The sequence below is a fragment of the Erinaceus europaeus genome, chromosome 16 (genome assembly GCF_950295315.1).
Source record: "Erinaceus europaeus chromosome 16, mEriEur2.1, whole genome shotgun sequence".
In the NCBI taxonomy this organism is placed as follows: domain Eukaryota; kingdom Metazoa; phylum Chordata; class Mammalia; order Eulipotyphla; family Erinaceidae; genus Erinaceus; species Erinaceus europaeus.
In genome coordinates, this window is record NC_080177.1 from 72,225,678 (window position 1) to 72,246,706 (window position 21,029).

Here is a 21,029-nt window from a genome sequence, read left to right on the forward strand (position 1 = left end):
ACGAGGACCAGGGTTCAAACCTGGTCCCCACCTACAGAGAAGGGAACTTCACAAGCAGTGAAGCAGAACTGCAGGTGTTTCTCTCTCTCCCTCTCTACCAACCCTCCCCTCTCAATTTCTCTCAGCCCTATCAAATAAAAGAAAGAATAAAAAAATAACTTCCTTGAAAAAATAAAAGGTATCTGATATTTTTAATAATCATGTCATTGTAACTATATCTTTGTTGACTTGATTTTATGATTTATTATTTTTTCTTCCTTCTACATTCCCTTTATTCTATCTTCCTTTAGGGTTGAGATGTATAGCAATTTTCTCCATCCTGTATATTACACAGTGCTATTTGTAATCAACTATATAACTGGGGCCTTTTAAATTTTGATTCTCTACTTCACTGTGACATTATTCTTTAGCTCAGGAGTCTTCAAGTGTAATGTTGTCTTCATTTAACCTATAGAGCATTTTTGAGCAAGTGTAATCAGTAAGTATTTTATACGTATTTAAATTATATTATCATTTAAATAAACTTAAAACTTTCAAAATTAGGGCTTTAGTTAGGGGGGATAAAATAATACATTCATAGACATTTTACCATTTTCATACCAATAAATTATTATGCGCATTGGATTAACACATTTTCAGTTTGGAAACAAAATTGAAAGCATCAGTCATATCTCCAAGACATCTAGAATTACTTTTATTTAGACCAGGTTGATAGTCTATAAGGAAATATTTCAAGTAGATAAGCTTTAAAAACCTTCAAGTAACATTCCTAAGGTATAATTGACATATAGCAAATGTACACTTTTGTATATTTTAAAAATTCAATGAATTCTCAGCCAGTAGGAACTTGTAAACTTTATAAATATGGCACTCTTCTGTCATCTTTAAAACTCTTCTGTTATCCCAACCTCATAATTACCACTTCCACACAAATATAATACTGAAGAACTTGTATTTCATTAATTTTTTTCTCAACTAAAAAACAATGTTCATATGCCTGATGCAAATCATAAACAAGTCCTGGGGCAAGGCATTCCATAGTTCCCTGTGAGAAAACAATTGACGGAGGACTAAAGTACTAAAGTCACTGAATAGTGACTTTAAGGTGAGGGTGGTGGGAGGAACTGTAGAAGAAGAAAGTATAGAAAAGATTTCTCAAGTGGGCTGGAGAGACAGCATAATGGTTCTGCAGATTTTCACTCCTAAGGCTCTGAGATCCCAGGTTCAGTCCCCAGCCCCACAATAAGCTAGAGCTGAGCAGTGCTCTGGTCTGTCTGTATCTCTGAATCTCTGTATCTCTCTCTCATTAAAAATAAAATAAAATATCTTAAGAAAAAAAGAAAAAGATTTCTTAGTCTGTGAGTGAGTGAGTGATGCACTAACAAGATCTGTATCATATGTTCTTGTCAATTAGAGAAAAGCTATGGCCTAAATGGAAGAGGTACAAATAAATTCTACTCCTTGCCATTCTGTAGGCAGAGGAGATGGACACAGAAAATGTCACAGTGGTGGATGAATTTATCCTCCTTGGTTTGACCCAGTCCCGAAATATTCAGCACCTGGTTTTTGTAGTGATTTTAATTTTCTACCTCATCATCCTCCCTGGAAATTTCCTCATCATCTTCACTATCAGATCAGACCCTGGCCTCTCAGCCCCTCTCTACTTCTTTCTGGGAAACTTGGCCTTCCTGGATGCATCTTACTCCTTCATCGTGGCTCCCAGGATGCTGGTGGACTTCCTCTCTGAGAAGAAGGTGATCTCCTACAGAGGCTGCATCACTCAGCTCTTTTTCTTGCACTTCCTGGGAGGAGGAGAAGGGTTGCTGCTTGTTGTGATGGCCTTTGACCGCTACATTGCCATTTGCCGGCCACTACACTACTCAACTGTCATGAGTCCTCGAGCCTGCTATGTCTTGCTGCTGTCTCTGTGGTTTGGAGGCTTTCTCCACTCCATTATCCAGGTGGCCCTCATTCTCCGCTTGCCCTTTTGTGGCCCAAACCAACTGGATAACTTCTTCTGTGATGTGCCGCAGGTCATCAAACTGGCCTGCACAGACACCTTTGTGGTGGAACTCCTAATGGTCTTCAACAGTGGCCTCCTCACCTTTCTGTGCTTTCTGGGACTTTTGACTTCTTATGCTGTCATCATCTGCCATGTACATGGCTCTGCTTCTGAAGGGAAGAACAAGGCTTTGTCCACATGCACCACTCACGTCATTATTATATTTCTCATGTTTGGCCCTGCAATCTTCATCTACACTCGCCCCTTCAGGGCCTTACCAGCTGACAAGGTGGTTTCCTTTTTTCACACGGTGATCTTTCCATTGATGAATCCTGTGATCTATACCCTTCGCAACCAGGAGGTAAAATCTTCTATGAGGAGGTTACTGAGCCGGCATATCTGTGAATGAGTTTTATAATAAGAAGTCAAGAAGTAGAGATTCTGATTGCAAATCCTTATTCAAGAAGTATTGTTTTTCAGTTAGTGTCTTCTATGTCAGATACCATGGAGGGCAATGCAGGAGAATTATGGATAACTAGAAAATATGTCTATATATCTATATCCATATATATATACATATATTGATGTTTTAAGAATATAAAATAAGACACTGGAGTGGTTGGAGTATAACCAAGTGTGAGAGATACAGGGATTGAGTTAAATTTCATGTGGCTGTATAAATCAAATCATTAGGGTCTTTCATATTATGAGATGAGGAGTTTGTATCTTTGCTAATTATGATTCATTGTCTTATCAATATTTTAAGCAGTAGAGTGAATCATGAAAAATTGCTTCTTTTGTGGTTTAGAGCATCTTCAAGATTCTGGGACGAGATTAACAAATTACAAAATGTCAAATGTTATGTGGCAAGAAAATATTTTAAAATATTCTATCTCTTCCTTTCTCTTTCACTTTTTACCCAAAATTGTATAGAGGGATAAAAAAGAATATAATTGATTTTATGAAACTACATTCTGAAATTATTCCATTTGACTTTTTTTTTAACAACTTCATAATGATGATTAATGGCTGTTTATAAATCTTCCTTGGGTGCTAAATCTGTTCCTCAGTTGATTTCATTCTGAGGATTACAACATTTATAGTTATCTGATACTATACATTCTGTTGAGGATTATATAAATCCTTCCAGTTATTTTAAATATAATGGAGCTAGTGTGATAAATTAGATATTTATAAAAATTTAATGAGGTAGAAGGCCATTCCGTATGTTGAATGTACAGATAAAGCTGCTAGGGAAACATTATAAAACTAATGTGCATGTTAAATAATACCTGCAGTGTATATGAGGCAGTCTGAGAAGAGGGTATTTGGTCACTGCACAGCTCTGGCTTCTTTTACTGACGATGACGCATGAACCCAAGTCCTCCCACATGCAAGTTCTGGGTGCTATTTCTCGGCCTCTGAGATTTGTATCAGTAGTTCACTGGATAACCTCAGCAAAGCACACTACTCTTTCCAAAGCTGGTAGTATCACCCAATTTGTTTGTAGTTTGACTAGAACAAACAGAAAAGGGTCAGGCAGTGTCACTACACACTCAGCAGAGTGCACACATTACCACAGGCAAGGACCCAAGGACCCTTAGTCCCCACATGCAGAGTGGAAGTTTCATGAACGGTGAAGCAGTACTACAGGTGTTTCCCTTTCTCTCTTCCTCTCTCTTCCCGCTTCCCTCTCAACTTCTTTCTCTGTCTCTATCAGCAGAAAGACAGAGGGGGAAAAAGTAGTCAGCAGGAGCACTGAATTCATCATGCAGGCACAAAGCTCTCTTGGCAATAAAATTACTTAGTTAATTTGTTAAAATTATAGAAAAAGGAGGAATTTATCCCTTCTTTTTTGCTTCACCAATTGACTGATTGAGCTGGAACATTTCATCTCTCTTTTTTTATTGACCCTTTTATATATATATATATATATGTTAAATGTATTATGTTTACTTATTTATTTTATAGAGACAGTCAGAAATCAAGAAGGAAAGGGGAGATAGAGAGGAGGAGAGGCAGAGAAATACCTGCAGCCCTGTTTCACCACTCAAAAAGCTTTCCCTCAGCAGGTGGGGACAGTGTACTTGAACCCAGGCCCTTGTGCATTGTAGCATGTGCACTTTAACCAGGTGCACCACCACCTGACCCCTATAATTGATCCTTTAAAAAAATATTTATAAAAAGGAAACACTGACAAAAACCATAGGATAAGAGAGGTGCAACTCCACACAATTCCCACCACTAGAACTCGGTATCCCATCCCCTCCCCTGATAGCTTTCCTATTCTTTATCCCTCTGGGAGCATGGACCCAGGGTCATTATGGGGTACAGAAGGTGGAAGGTCTGGCTTCTGTGATTGCTTCCCCACTGAACTTGGGTGTTGACAGGTCGATCCACACTCTCAGCCTGTCTCTCTCTTTCCCTAATGAGGCGGGCTCTGGGGAAGCGGGGTTCCAGGACAATTGGTGGGGTCGTCTGCCCAGGGAAGTCTGATTGGCATCATGTTAACATCTGGAACCTGGTGGCTGAAAAAAGAGTTACCATATAGAGCCAAACAAATCATTGACTAATTATGAACCTAAAGGCTAGAATGTTGCAGATGAAGATTTGGGGGTCTCTGTTTTGTAGATAAGCCTATTTGAGTTATTTTCCAAAGAGCCCATGACTATACTAGGTTTTTTTTCCTCTTTTTTAAAAATTTCTTGATTGGGGAATTGATGTTTTACATTCAATAGTAATTACACTAGTTTGTACATGCATAACATTCCCCAGTTTCCCATATAACAATACAACCCCCACTAGGTCCTCTGTCAACCTTCTTGGACCTGTATTCTTCCCCCCCCCACCCACCCCAGAGTCTTTTACTTTAGTGCAATATGCCAGCTAGTTTTTTTTCCTGAGCCTGACATCTATTCAAAGAAATAGAAAATGATACCAAGAAATGGAAAGACACCCCATGCTCATGGATTGGAAGAGTTAATATAATCAAAATGAATATTCTCCCCAGAGCCATATACAAATTTAATGTGATACTCATCAAAATTCCACCAAGCTTCTTTAACAGAATAGAACAAAAATTACAATCATTCATCTGGAACCAGAAAACACCTAGAATCTCCAAAACAAGAGTCCGTACTCCCAGAGGGATAAAGAATAGGAAAGCTATCAGGGGAGGGGATGGGATACAGAGCTCTGGTGGTGGGAATTGTGTGGAGTTGTGCCCTTCTTATCCTATGGTTTTGTCAATGTTTCCTTTTTATAAAAAAAAAAAGAAATGAAATGAAATGAAATAAAGAAACAGAAATGGAGGCATCACACTCCCAGATCTCAAACTATAAGGCCCACATAATAATCAACAGCCTGGTACTGGAACAAAAATAGGCACACAGACCAGTGGAACAGAACTGAAAGTCCAGAACTAAATTCTCATACCTACAGACATCTAATCTTTGATAAAAGGACCTAAAGTATTAAATGGAGGAAAGAGGCTCTCTTCAATAAATGGTGCTGGGAAAACTGGGTTGAAAAATGCAAAAGAATGAAACTGAACCACTTTTCTCTCACCAGAAACAAAAGTCAACTCCAAATGGACCAAGGACCTGGATGTTAGACCAGAAACTATCAAATACATTTCATTCCTTTTCTCACAACACATGCTGGGTTTTAACACCAGTTCCCCAGTTTTCTTGAGCCTCTGCACCCAAACTTTCTTCCAAATGGAGATTGAGAGAAACAGAGGAGAGAGGCCAAGGGGAGAGGCAAAAGGAAGACTCCACAGTGCCTCTCCACCACTCATGAAGCTGTCCCCTTGCATGGTGCTCCTAGGTGATGCTGGGAGTGTAAACCTAGGCCCTTCTGCATGGTAAAGGATGTGCTCTACCTGGTGAGCTATCTCCCAGCCCACTCACTGATATTTTAATTATGTGTCTGTATTACCAGAATGTTCTGCATTCCTTGAAGTCAGAATTTGTTATATCAACTGTGTATTTCATCTCTTGTGAACTGATTTTCTCTGGTAGATAAATTATCAATATTAACTGCTAAGAAGTTAATGAGTAAATAAACAATTAATTTTTTACATTGGAAATATAATTGGGAAAATATGAGAAAATACAGAACTTCATCTAATATATGTAATTTAATAAAAATAATACTTTTAAAACTGATTTTGTGGCAGAAAGGAATATTGATGACTGATATACACAATAGAAAAAGATATGCCTGTCTAGTAATTTGTTCATGAAAATATTTGTTTTTTCTTTAGAGGAGAGTGGTAGATAGAGAGAGACAGACATCTGAAGCACTGCTTCACCACTCTTAAAGCTTTCCCACTATAGGAGGGTGTTGGGGGCTCAAACCTGGGTCTTTGCACATTGTAGCTTGTGCTCTTAACCAGGTGCACCACCAACCATTCCCCCTAGTATTACTTCAAAGTACTTTCTGGTTCATTTGCTATTACTTCTTTCTTTCTCTCTTTTTGGCCATTTTGGCATTCTAACTCTATGATTTAAGATTGTGTATTTTTTTTAACCAAAGTACTGCTCAGATCTGGCTTATAATGGTGGTGCAGGGGGATTGAACCTGGGACTTAGAAGCCTCAGGTGCAAGACTGTCTGTCTTAGGTCAACTTGTGGTAAGAACTTTTGAATACATTCATTGTTTTCTTAGCTTTTCTTAAATTCTATATATGTCTAAGGTGATAAAGATTTTATAATTTGGTTTAAAAACCTCCACCCTAAGAACAAACATAAGTTTTCATATTGAGATGGTCATTAAGAAACTATGTATAGTCATGGGCTCTTTGGAATATAACTAAAATAGGACTACTATCTACAAATCGGAGACCACCCAACTCTTCATATGAACTATTCTAGCCTTTAAGGTTCATGATTAGTCAACAATTTGTTTGGCTCTATATGGTAACTCTTTTCAGCCACCAGGTTCCAGATGCTAACATGATGCCAACCAGACTTCCCTGGGCAGAGGACCTCATCAATGTGTCCTGGGGCCTCACTTCCCCTGAACCCCATCTCACTAGGGAAAGAGACAAGCTGGGAGTATGGATCGACTTGCCAACACCCATGTTCAGTGGGGAAGCAATTATAGAAGCCAGACCTTCCACCTTCTCCACCCTTTGGTTCATACTCCCAGAAGAATAGGAAAGCTCTCAGGAGAGGGCATGGAATAGGAGTTCTGGTGGTGGTGGGAATGTGTGGAGTTGTATTCCTCTTATCCTATGGTTTTTGTCAGTGTTTCTTTTCTAAATAAAAATTTTTTAAAAAAAGAAATAATGGAGGGTCCATATTATGCTTATAATTATAGGGAAAAAATCACATTCTTAAAGTTTTTGCTATACCCAACATTCTCACCAGGATTTGCTTTTCTGTCCTTTCTAATGTGTGACATTCTCAGAGGTATAAAGTACTATCTCATTGTTGTCTTTATTTGTATTTCTTTAATAATCAGTGAGTTTGAGCATTTTTTTTCATATATTTGTTCACCCTTCGGGTCTCTGTTGAAGATTCTGTCCATGTCCTCTCCCCATTTTTAATAGCGTTGTTTATTTTGTTGCTGGGTTTAGTGAGCTCTTCATGAATTTTGTTTATTAGCCTTTTATCCAGTGTATGTGATAAAAAGATCTTCTCCAGTTTTATAGGGTATCTTTCTGTTTTAGTAATGGTTCCCTTTGCTGTGCAGGAACTTTTCAGTTTAATGTAACCCCAATGATTTATTTTTCATTTTGTCTTCATTGCTGTTAGATTTAAACCTTTGAAGACATATCTGAAAGAATTTAGCTCTAGATTATGGTAGTGCTAAGGAGCTTCACAAGTGGTGAAACATGCTGCAGATATCTCTGTCTCTTCTCCCTCTTTATCTCCCTCTTCATAGTCAACTTCTCTCAGTGCTTCTCCAAAATAAATAAAGCAAATTAATTAAATATTCAGTTGTGCTACTGATGGCACTATCTCCCCAGATTATCTTAATTTTCATTTCAACAGTCTTCAATAGAAACACAGGGTTGTTTGTGTTTTAGTTTAATCACAGTAAAAGTACAAATATTGACATCATGACACTTACTTTTGTGCCTATATAGGAACAGCTCACTTTTCCTTGAGGAAATGGTCTATCATATAGCAAATGTTTCTTTTTCTTTAAGGGGAGTTATGACTTCAAAGTATTCTTGAGCAGTATTCACAATTTCTCTGCTATGAATTTATCACAAGTAGCATGCTGAATCTCATATACTCATTAATAACTTGGCCACAGTACTTATTTAGGGTCTGAACAATGGTACTAGGTACACAAATCTTAAAGAGTGAAAAGAAAGTTTAATATTAGAGATAAAAATCTGAGCCTTGTGGTAGAAGGAAATTTGTAATGTTGGTGTCTCTAACAAATTTTATGTTCTGTTAAATTTTACCTTAAATTTAATTTTAAATGTTGCATTAAAATATTATTTATCTTGGTTATTAAGGTTTTATTTTTCTTTTAGGTTTTGTGCCTGAGATATGAACCTCAACCTATCTTGGCCTTTCCTGTTTTTATCAATAATTTCTCATCAGTATTTATATTTTTCCCTTTTAATTTTATTATAAAATCTAAGTGAACTTTTCTTAAACTCTATTTAATTTTCACTGAGTGAATGTTTCTGTTATAGCATTCGTTGATAGGATTTTGGCTTTAGAATTCAAAATTATACCAGTGTGGCCTTAAAATATTTTAAAAATATTTAAAAATATTTAAAATTTTAAAATATTTTAAAACATTTAAAAATATCTACTACCCCTTAAAATTCTCTGGCATTTTCTCTTGCCTAATTTAGTTGAAAGACCAATAATTCCCATTGGAAATATTCAGAAAGCATGTAGTAGTCTCAAATCTCCAAAGTATTGCCTCCATTGCATCACCAAGAGGTAGAGGAGGTTTCAAAAGCTAAGGTTGCCTATGTGAGAACAAATGTTTATGAATTATAACAAGAATGGTCAGTTCATGTTTGATCAAGAGCAAGGAAATAGCTACATAATGACGGTTACATAAAACCCTTAAGATCCTAATTTCAAGGAGGAACTATTCACATTTAGAAGAAACAAAAAGAGAGGGCAATAGAGAAAAACATTGGAACTTTCCTGCTTCACTTACCTTGGAATGCAATGGAATAGAGGTCAGACTAAGACTAGTCAGAGACTGACATAATTCAGCGATGCTGCGATTTCTATCCCCTCTTCCAATAGATCTTCATCTGCTTTTTATGCTTAGAATTACTTTAATGATAGATAAAACTTTTATTCTATTATTATGATTAAGCAAAATGACCAATAGCCTTTGGAGAGCTGACATTTGATGTTAAATAACAAGGAACATGCAAGTAACTCATGTATTTCATTTTCCTTATTAGAAGAATATGAAAGGGAGGAAAATGAGGAAAGCTTAGAATAAGGACTCCAAAAAAGAAAAAAGAAACACTAGACTTAATGAATCTTTAGACTAATCCAGATCTCTTAATTTCCATACTCCATGTATTTGTAAGTCTTTTCTATAGACTTTGGCTTTATTATTCATCAACAGAAGAATCTGAACATTTTTGTAAAATACATAAACTCATTAATTTATACTTCAGTAATGCTCAAGAATTAGTCGATGTAAAATAGATTTTTATACTCAGTTTGGGGGGAACTTTGTTAAATATCTTCATTTTATTAGAGTAATACTACTAAGACTTAGTTTTCTCAAATTAGGCCAATCACTCATTTTTCAGATTCACTTATATGCAGTAAAATATAAGGAAATGGAAAGCAATTCGTGAATGGTTCAGAGTTAGTAAATTCAAGAAAGATGTCATTCAGGAGAAAATTGTTAGTACTGATAAATAAACCACACTTTTTCTTTTGTAGATTAAATACTTAGTACAATAAAAAACATATACATTTCTCATTTTTTCTTGATAAGAAACAGCAGGTGGATTTCTTGTTTTGTTTTTAGATCACAATGACAAGGATAATTATAGGTATAACAGGGTTGGATGCACATGTGTTCAAGTAGAATGTGAAAAAGTCAGCGTGAAAATATGAGGGGTATAATATGATTAAGAGCAGATTTAGAGAAAGCTGAGTTAATAGGAAAAGAAAATTAGAGGGAAATTAAAAACAAGTGAACGGGGAGAAGAAACAAAACAATCACATTAAATTAGGGAAATAAAGACTTGATGATTAAAATGATCAAGAAAAATAAGCAGAAAAATTAATGAAAGAAGCATTGGAAAATATTTCAAAGATATGAGAATGTAAACTCCTTAGACTCTCAATGTTTTACTCCCAGAGCTTTTCTGACTATGGTTTTCAGACTAGCCCTGCATATCAACAGTGTCGATCTTTGGCCTAATGTTGAGGCAAATCACTTTTCCCTCACCTTCCCACTCTTCAGCAGAGTCAGAACGCTAACTTTGGTAATGCCAGAGTTAAATGACTCTGAGCTACTGAAATGGTAAGAGGGAGTTGAATGTCGATATGGTGGTAAGGATTTAGATTTCTGTCTCTAATATCTTTCTTGTGAATTCAGCTAAAATAAATTAATTTTAAGGAAAGTTATAATTTTTTTCAGAAACTTATTTTGTTATATGAGACATTCCTGTATCTATGCCAACCACCATTTCAAAAGTCACAATTATAGAAGTTTTCTATTTGAGTATAGAATGTAGGAAAAAACAGACCAAATACATAAGGTAGCATGGTATTCCATCTGTTAGGGAATAGGAACTTAAAAAGCAAGGACAGGAAGGGAAAATATTATAAAGTGAAACTTAGACTGGCTGTAGTGTATGTCACCAAACCAAAGGACTCTGGGAAAGAAGGAAAAGAGATGAAATGCAGGGACATCGGAATCTTGGTGCATAATGGTGGAAAAGGACCTAGACTGTGGGAGGGAGTGTTTTTCAGATATCTATCATGGGGAGATGAGAAATTGTACCAGAAAGTACAAATACTGAGATGTAGAAAAGCACACTGTCAAATCTCTACAGAAGCCCATGGTCGAATGGGAATAACAGTATGACTTTGAGAACAGTGTTTTTGTTTATTTCCTTGTTTGCTTTATATCAGTAGGCAGGAAAAACTTGCAGTTTTCTAGGAGAAAACTTGGAGAAAGTTGAGGCACCTTGATGGATATGTTATTATGCTATCACTGAAGTGATAGATATGTTAAATAACTGAGTTGGAGAGCTAGGATCTAGACAGAGGAAACCATAGTAACAATAAATAATGCTTCTTGATGTACTGCAGATAGAGGAGATGGAGAGAGAGAACAGCACAGTGGTAGCTGAATTCATCCTGCTTGGTCTCACTCGGTCTCGAGAAATTCAACTCCTCGTCTTTGTGCTTGTTTCAATTTTCTACCTCATCATCCTCCCTGGAAATTTCCTCATCATCTTCACTATCAGATCAGACCCTGGCCTCTCAGCCCCTCTCTACTTCTTTCTGGGAAACTTGGCCTTCCTGGATGCATCCTACTCCTTCATCGTGGCTCCCAGGATGCTGGTGGACTTCCTCTCTGAGAAGAAGGTGATCTCCTACAGAGGCTGCATCACTCAGCTCTTTTTCTTGCACTTCCTGGGAGGAGGAGAAGGGTTGCTGCTTGTTGTGATGGCCTTTGACCGCTACATTGCCATTTGCCGGCCTCTACACTACTCAACTGTCATGAGTCCTCGAGCCTGCTATGTCTTGCTGCTGTCTCTGTGGTTTGGAGGCTTTCTCCACTCCATTATCCAGGTGGCCCTCATTCTCCGCTTGCCCTTTTGTGGCCCAAACCAACTGGATAACTTCTTCTGTGATGTGCCGCAGGTCATCAAACTGGCCTGCACAGACACCTTTGTGGTGGAACTCCTAATGGTCTTCAACAGTGGCCTGATGACCCTTCTTTGCTTCCTGGGCCTTCTGGCCTCCTATGCTGTCATCTTGTGCCGTGTACGAGGATCTTCCTCTGAGGGGAAGAGCAAAGCTATTTCTACATGCACTACCCACATCATTGTTATTTTTCTCATGTTTGGTCCTGGCATCTTCATCTACACTCGCCCCTTCAGGGCCTTCCCAGCTGACAAGGTGGTTTCTCTCTTTCACACCGTGATCTTTCCTCTGTTGAATCCTGTGATTTACACCCTTCGCAACCAGGAAGTGAAAGCTTCCATGAGAAAGTTGTTTAATCAGCACATATCCTAACTGCAGAAAAACTAGGGAAACCGTTGTTTTTTTTTTTCTTTGTTTGTTTGTTTTAGGATTTGTAGAATTTACATTTAAGATTAGTTTTTTTTTTCCAAAATATTGCATTTGTTGAAAATCTTTGCAAAGATTGTTCAAAGTACTGGAGAAAACTATTTAATGAGACAAGTAAAGTTATTGCTGTTTTAAAATTTCAGCTAGTTAAAATAAAGTCATTACAAAATAAAATAAATACCATAAGCTCAGAAGCAGATAGTGTCTTAAAGAAGTTAAAAGCAAGGCCATGATAAGTAGAGGGCAAGCGCTTAAAGTGGGAGGTCACCAGTTTACATTTCATTCTCAAACAGGGCCTTCTCAGGGCAACGACTTTTTGGCTGATATCTGATAAACTGTCAACTAATGTAATACCTGGAGGCAGAACATTTTAGGCAAGGGGTGTTAAATCAGTGAATTGGGGTGGCAGTGGGAGAGGGGGTGGGCGGCAGCACACAGAGTTAAGCGCACATACTGCAGAGCACAAGGACCGACCAGCACAAGGATCCTGGTTCCAACCCACACCTGTAGGGGGATCACTTCGGCATCGATAAGGCAGGTCTGTAGGTGTCTATCTTTCTCTCCCCCTCTCTGTCTTCTCCTCCTGTCTCAATTTCTCTTTTCCTATCCAACAACAGCAACAACAACAGTAACAATAGCAGCAACAACAATGGAAAATAGATGGCCACCAGGAGCGGTGGATTCTTACTGCAGGCACTGAGCTCCAGCGATAAGATAACCCCAGAGGCAAAAAAAAAAAAAAAAAAAATCAGTGAACTGGTGTTATATTTGAGGAACACAAGAAATTTCAGATTGACTTAGCTGCAATTACTAGAGTTAAAGTAGGAGATACCGGTTATGTTCATAACATACATGAGTCTATGATATTTGCATGTCTTGTTTTTTTCCCTTGTACTTGATATAAGAGAAACTGTTATAAGGCCTGGAGCTACAGAATGATTTATTTGCTATATCTTTGTAAAGGCCTAAGAGCTGTAAAATCAAGATCCTATGCAGGTACTAAAAGAATTGACAATACCAATAGAGAAACATACTTGGATTTTTTTCCTTCCTTTTTCTAAGAAATAATGACTTATTTACAAAGCTGTTGTCACATAAATATATTTTTTCATCTCCCGGTGATAGGTACCTATGCACCACACCCCCCCACTTATATTTTAAAAGACACTAAACTACCAATTTTGAATTTAAAATTAAATGGAGTCAAAATATCTCACTGTGTCCATGTAAAAAGACTATGGAAATTTTCATTTCCCTTTCTTCAGAATTTCCACCTTTATGACGCTTAGTTGTTTGTCATCTCTTTGCAACTGATTTTACAGAGTATAATGATAATTATTCCTTGGTGTGCTAGTCTGAAACTTACTGTGGATAGAAGAAATCTGTCTAATTATCTTTACTTAATATAATTTACTATAAGTAGTTGACGACTCAGGAAGAATTCAATCTGAATGTGTTGGGATGTATCCTGGAGCTACACAGCGCATGTGGGCTTTCAAGGAGCTGTTCTTGCCACAGTCAGAACCACCTGCTATTTAAAAAGTTCCACACATTAGCCATTGGCCTAAAATCAACACAATGCTCAAGGACTCAATACAATACGTAACCAGGTTCAAGCCTCCAGTCCCCACCTGCAGGGGGAAGCAGTGCTTCAGCTCTCTCTCTCTCTCTCTCTCTCTCTCTCGTTTTCTTTCGTCTTTCTTCCTCCATCAATTTCTCTGTCTTAGAAAATAAATCAATAAATATTTTTTAAATCAATATAATGACCCACATGTACCAGATGCCTCATTGCAAAACTACAATTTCTACCACTGCCTCACTATCTTTTTTTTTATTTTTGTGATATAATTTTTAAATTTATTTATAAATTGGAAATAAAGACAAGATCATAGGATAAAGAGTACAATTTCACACAATTCACACCACCAGAACTCCTTATACCATCCACTCCCTTGAAAGCTTTCCTATGTTTTATCCCCCTGGAAGTATGGACTCAGGGTCATTGTGGGGTGCAGAAGGTGGAAGGTCTGGCTTCTGTAATTGCTTCCCTGCTGAACATGGACATTGGCAGGTCAGTCCATACTCCCAGCCTGCCTCTCTCTTTCCCTAGTGGGGCAGGGCTCTGGGGAGCTGGGGTTCCAGGACACATTGGTGAGGTCCTCTGCCCAGGGAAGTCATCTGCAACTTAGTGACAAAGTAATGAAGCTGGAGGGTTAACATCCTACACCTGGCGTCTCTGGACACAATCTGAAGTGAAACATGTCGAGGTGGTACTGGTTGCATTGATTAGGTTGAGATCAGCATATGCAGTATCAATTGGTAGGTATCAAGAGAAGCGTGCTGCCTTACTATCTGATAAATTTATGCAAATGCAGGTTTCATTAGAGTACATTGAAAGGGCAAATCCAGAGCAAACTGACAATCAGAGTGCATGGAAGTTGTGACTTATTTTTTATTTTAAATAGAATTAAAATATTTATGAGTACAAGTCATGTGAATGTTAAGTATTCAGGATGTAGAAAAATGTGCTCAAGAAACAACCAGTGGCACTGCTATACAAGATACTGGGTACTATACAGCAAACCCTAACAAAAGGACTTTTCAAAGTTAACCCAATTACCAAATAATGTGATAATAACATTAACTATCCATTGTTTTTTTGAACCCTAAGACAACAGGAACCTCACATCTCCACTATAGAGTCTATATTTCCCCCAGTCCTGGAACCTTAGAATAGGGCCCACTTTCCCGCATGCCTCTCCCAATCCATATCAAATAATATTGCATCTGCCGATCACAGCCTAATCAACACGAGTGCCACCTCAACATGCTTCAGCTCAGACTGTGTCCAGAGACTTCAGGTGTGGAATGACAACCCTTCAGCTTCATTACTCGGGTGAGACCTTTCCTTTCATCGTATTCTCTAATTCCATCCCAGGTGAATCACTTTCTAACAAAGTCCCAAAACCTGGATATAGACCAGGTTCTGTGAGAGAGAGCATATGTTCACACGTATCCATAAACTAGTGCAAAATATATACCTGAAAGCAGAAGTACACTGGAGTTTGCAGTGAGTACCCCCCAACACTTCCTCTCCACTATTCCAACCTTTGGGTCCATGATTGCTCAACAATTTGTTTGGCTTTGTATATTAACTCTCTTTTCAGCCACCAGGTTCCAGATGCCATCAGGATGCTGGCCAAGCTTCCCTGGACTGAAGACCCCACCAATGTGTTATGGAGCTCTGCTTCCCCAGAGACCCACCCTACTAGGGAAAGAGAGAGGCAGACTGGGAGTATGGACCAATCAGTCAACGTCCATGTTCAGCGGGGAAGCAATTACAGAAGCCAGACCTTCCACCTTCTGCAACCCACAAAGACCCTGTGGGTCCATGCTCCCAGAGAGATATATGGGAAAGCTATCAGGAGAGGGGATGGGATATGGAGATCGGGTGGTGGGAATTGTGTGGAACTGTACCCCTCTTATCCTATGGTTTTGTTAATGTCTCCTTTCTTAAACAAAAAACAAATTTAAAAAAAAGTTGAGAATATATAAACACACACACAAAAAAAGAAACGAAAAATGTGCTCATTGCTCCAATATCTCCTTCTCCACCCTCACTCGCAGACTGACAGGCTGATTCCTATTTCACTAAGGAAAAGGAGCATTATTTATTGACATTATCTTCTGATAGGAACAAGTAACCAAGCTCATGGTTTTGAGTGTTCTTGTAGTTTTTGTTTGTTTATTTGGTTTTTACAAGTCCCTTTATAATTTCTTGAAGGGCAGGTTTAGTGGTGGTAGATTCCTTCAACTTTTACATGTCCATGATCCTGGGGCCTTTTGCATTAGTGAGTTCACTGCTCCTGAAATGGCTTCTTTTTCATAATTTTTATTTCACACAGATAAACAGAATCAGGAAAACATACAATAATACCAGAGATGACACACCCATATTATTCAAACCCAGGATGCACACATGGTAAGGCACATATCCTAACTGGTGAACTGTTTTCCAATTCGTGGTCCAAAATATTGATTTTTAAAAACATCTTATTTCATATTCCATATCTTCAGTCTAGTTACAAGTCTTATTATTCCATGATAAAACTGACAGGGGAGATAGTCTCCTGATCAAATTCTTTCACTTAGGTCAAAGTCATCATCTTTGTCTACCTTATGGCTGTAGCTTCTTTATTGGTCTAACTTCTGCTTTTGTCCCATTTTAATTTATTCTCAGCCAGACACTAGAATAAACTGCTTAAAATCATGTCATCACCCTTATTTTCTCAAAGCCCTCAATGGCTTCCAGAGATAAAGACTTTTCCACATTATCCATGAAAATCCATATGACATGACAGTCTATATATTCATATCTCCTACCACTTACTATGCTCAGAATTCTTAGCCCACAGCTTCCCATCTCACTCCCTCTGTTCAACCTTTCAGACTTACAGATCCTTGGAATATGCCAGCTGCCTCTCCCCCACATACAAACCCAGGACCTTTGCTTTGCTATTTCTTATGTCTGGTGATTTCCCAAGACTTTGTCAAGGTTCACTTCATAATTTATTACAGAGAGTTCCTTAGATTCAGTTTCCATAGGGTGGCTGAACCACCCTATGGAAATTTGCAGCTCACTCACTCCCACATTGCTCCATATCCTTCTCCCCTAAATAACTTTGATCAGTAATAATTATTTAACTTAGCAGTCTATTGTTTTGCACTATGCTATATAACATCCACAGAAGCAGAGATTAGTTTGTTTTGTCTATTGCCTGGCATATACGCCACTCAGAAATATCTAGTATTAAAATATTTTCAACTTAATATATACAGATACAGTTTTATTTTTATAAAAATTGGAGGTCATTATACATGTAGATTATAATTGGTTTGTTATTATTAAAAGCATGCCCCGGGGTCAGGCGGTAGTATAGCGGTTTAAGCGCACGTGGTGCAAAGGATCCAGGTTCCAGCCCCCAGCTCCCCACCTGCAGGGGAGTTGCTTCACAGGCAGTGAAGCAGGTCTGCAGGTGTCTTTCTCTCCCCTTTGTCTTCCCCTCCTCTCTCTATTTCTCTCTGTCCAACAACGACATCAACAACAACAATAATAACTACAACAATAAAACAAGGGCAACAAAAGGGAAAATTTAAAAAAAGTTTAAAAGCATATCCTATGTAAGTAAAGATCATATACTCCTAGAAGACTAAATTATTTATTGCCGCATTATGATCACTGTTTATTTAAATAATTCCTGCTTTTGTACACTTTGATTCTTTTATTATAAACTAAGTTTTCATAAAAATGTCTTTAAAACATTTCATTTGAGTATTTTCTATCGACATATTTAGTACAATAGAGAGGGCTGGGTGCTGGCGCATCTGATTAAGCACACATATCACTCACTATGCGCCAGGACCCCAGTTCAAACCTGTGTTCCCTACCAGTAGAGGGGGATGCTTCACAAGCAGTGAAGCAGGTCTGCAGGTGTCTCTGTCTCCCCTCCATTCTCCAATTCTTTCTGTTCTATAAAAAAAAAAAAAAGTAGAAAAAGGGAGTTAGACTGTAGCTAGCTGGATAAGTGCACGTGGTGCAAAGCACAAGGACCAGCTTCAGGATTCCGGTTCAAGCCCCCGGCTCCCCACCTGCTCCGGAGCCACTTCACAGTCGGTGAAACAGGTCTATAGGTGTCTGTCTTTCTCTCCCCTTCTCTGTCTTCCCCTCCTCTCTCCATTTCTCTCTGTCCTATCCAACAGTGACAACATCAATAACAACAATAATAACTACAACAACAATGAAAAACAAGGGCAACAAAAGGGAAAATAAACAAATAAATATATTTTAAAAAGTAGAAAAAAATAGAAAATTTGGACACTGGCACTGAGCTCCAGCGAAGACACTGTTGGCAGTTAAAATGAAAAAATCCAACAAAATAAAAAGAAGTACAATTACTGGATCACAAGGTATAAATACCGATATATAGCAAAATTTAATCGATTCTATTTTTATCAATAATTATAAATTTATCCCTTCTCATAATTTGTAATTGTAATATTTGCTTTCTATTAAAGACTTGCCCTTTGGAGCTTTTGAACAGATTGCAGCGTAGAAAGCCAGGCAGTGACAGACTAGGTAGAGCATATTCATTAGCGTTGGGATCCAGGTTCAAGCCCCTGGTTCTCACCTTTCAGGGTCAGCTTTACAAACAGTAGCAGGTGCTCTTTCCCACTCCTTCTCTGATTCCTCCTTCATTCTCAACTCCCTTCCTGCCTATCAAATAAAATAAGAAAAATAGTGGCCACCAGGAGTGGTGAGTCCACGCAGGTGCAAAAATTCATCAGTAAGTCTAGTGGCTGAAGAAAAAGAAAATAGGAAGGGAGGAAGGAAGGAAGGAAGGAAAGAAGGGAGGAAGGAAGGAAGGAAGGAAGGAAGGAAGGAAGGAAGGAAGGAAGGAAGGAAGGAAGGAAAGAAGGGAGGAAGGAAGGAAGGAAGGAAGGAAGGAAGGAAAGAAGGGAGGAAGGAAGGATGGAAGGAAGGAAGGGAGGAAAGAAGGAAGGAGAAATGATACAGGACTTGCGTGCATGTGATTCTGATTCACATTCCTGCTCAGCATATCAGAGGGACTCTGGCTCTCTCTTTCTCTCTCTCTCTTTCTCTTTCTCTCTCTCTCTCTCTCATTAAATGAATAAATTCATCTTAAACAAATATTTGACCTTTGGAAAAAGATAAGACTATTTAGTATGCCTTTCAATTTTGATAATTTCAATCAGTATTTAGTGGCTAAATGTATTTTGATGCATCTGATCGTCATGAGAAATGCTATTATTATTTTTTCTATTTGATTTATAACACCAATTGTCTTATGAAGTAAATAGAAGCTATAATTTATGTTTGAAAATATTATTCAGGTCTTTAAATGAAACCAGCTTCTACCAAGATGGAATAGCTGGAGCTGAATTTAGCTTTCTGCCTGAAACAAAATAATTAAAGAACAATTTTTCCAAAACAACAGATTTAAACACTGTACATCATGCAACCATCAGATTATTTCTGATAGTTTCTATTTTATGCATTTTAGGCATTTCATTTCAGATATTTTAGCTTTCATGTCCGGATATTTTATCTGTGCCTTTTAAAATATCTTCTATTCATATCTTTATGTCTGCATTTTTACTATGTTGTGAAGTACATACACTGTATTTTGGCAACTATTTTCAAATCCCTGATGGATAATTTACTCATCTCTCTAATTTTGGGGTGTTTGTCATGATTTCAATACCGTATTTCCTGCTAGCAAGAAAACACAAAGCAAACCTTGGACTGGGTCTAATACATTGTACCAAAGTAAAAGAGTCTGGGAAAGGAATGAAAGGGAGGGAGTAGAGGAAACCTTGAAGTTTCTTTGCATGATGCACAAAGAGATGAGTAATTGTACCTACGCTTCTGCAAATACACTATAAAACATTAATCCCCCAATAAAAGATAAGCAAATAGGGGGAGGGAAATGGCACTCCAGGAACTTGTCCTCTCTATAAAATAGTAACGGTAGGGACTGCTCCACTTTCCAGAGGGAGGCTGGGTCAACCTACCTTGCCACTCAAGGAAATCTGGTCCTGAAATGAGTGCAGCCTCGAATGTTCCCAGCTGTGACCATGAACTGTGAGCTCAGACCTATAGGGGCTCAGAGGTTAAACAGACTCCTGTGCTAAATATGAATATAAATGGGGCCTAGGCCAGGTGGATGGGGTAAACTGTTAATTTTATTCATAGATTTTTCTTCAAATTTGGGACCTACTGTCTGCCCCAATCCAACTTTCTAGCACTACTCTTAACTTTGTCACCATCTTTCCAGATGATTTTTTTGTTAGCTATCTAACACATGCAAAAACTACAGAAGTCATGGGCCCCTAGAAACATAACCAAAATAGACTTCCTTACTTCTTTCCACCCTAAGATCCCTAATCTCATCTGTTCTATTTCTACTTTTTGGTTCCTGTTCATTAATCATGCTGTTCTGCTTTATAGCTTACTGCCTTTCAGCCACCAAGTTGCAGATGCTACTATGATACCAACCTGAACTCCCTGGGCAGAAGACTTCATTCCAGAACCTCACCTCTCCAGAGCCCTACCCCAATAGGGAAAGATAGAAACAGACTTGGGGGTATAAATTGACCTGCTGACATCCGTGTCCAATGGAGAAGCATTTACAGAAGTCAGAACTTCCACCTTCTGCACCCCAAAAAGAATTTTGGTCCATATTCTCAACAGGGGACAATTTTAGGGAAGATAACCAGAGGAGTCTGAACTCCAACTCCATCAGGACCTGGAGAGAGAAGAAGAAAAAAGGAAAAGCATTTGGAAGTAGTAATGAGTTTAGTTGTAATTTAGAAAGAAAGAGTAGGCAAGACCATAGGAAAAAAGTGGACAAATATATATATATATATATATATATATATATATATATATATATATATATGCAGATAGTGATAGAAATAATAGTCAACACAAATATGCAATCTTGGGAGAACTACTGTAGCTTCCGATAGAGGAAATGGGGATACAGAACTCTGGTGGTGGGAATGGTGCACAATTATACCCCTGTTATCTTATAATTTTGTAACTCAATATTAAGTCAATAATAAAATGAGAGATAGAGAGAGAATTATTATGTCTTGAAACCCACTCATAGTTTCCTGGTTCATTTTTTGAATTCTTTGGGACTAGTAATTCTGTTTTTACTAACTTTTGTTTTTACATG

The 21,029-nt window shown here is 38.0% G+C and overlaps 2 protein-coding genes across 2 annotated transcripts; both read left to right on the forward strand.

Moving 5' to 3' along the window:
* The first annotated feature begins 1,307 nt into the window (after positions 1-1,307).
* LOC103126349 (olfactory receptor 4N2-like) lies at positions 1,308-2,411 on the forward strand. Its single transcript, XM_007537252.2, has one exon. It carries the CDS (start codon positions 1,485-1,487, stop codon positions 2,409-2,411), a length of 927 nt encoding a protein of 308 aa, XP_007537314.1. The 5' UTR covers positions 1,308-1,484.
* Positions 2,412-11,277: 8,866 nt separating this feature from the next.
* Positions 11,278-12,213, forward strand: LOC103126359 (olfactory receptor 4N2). Its single transcript, XM_007537264.2, has one exon. It carries the CDS (start codon positions 11,290-11,292, stop codon positions 12,211-12,213), a length of 924 nt encoding a protein of 307 aa, XP_007537326.1. The 5' UTR covers positions 11,278-11,289.
* Positions 12,214-21,029: the final 8,816 nt, after the last annotated feature.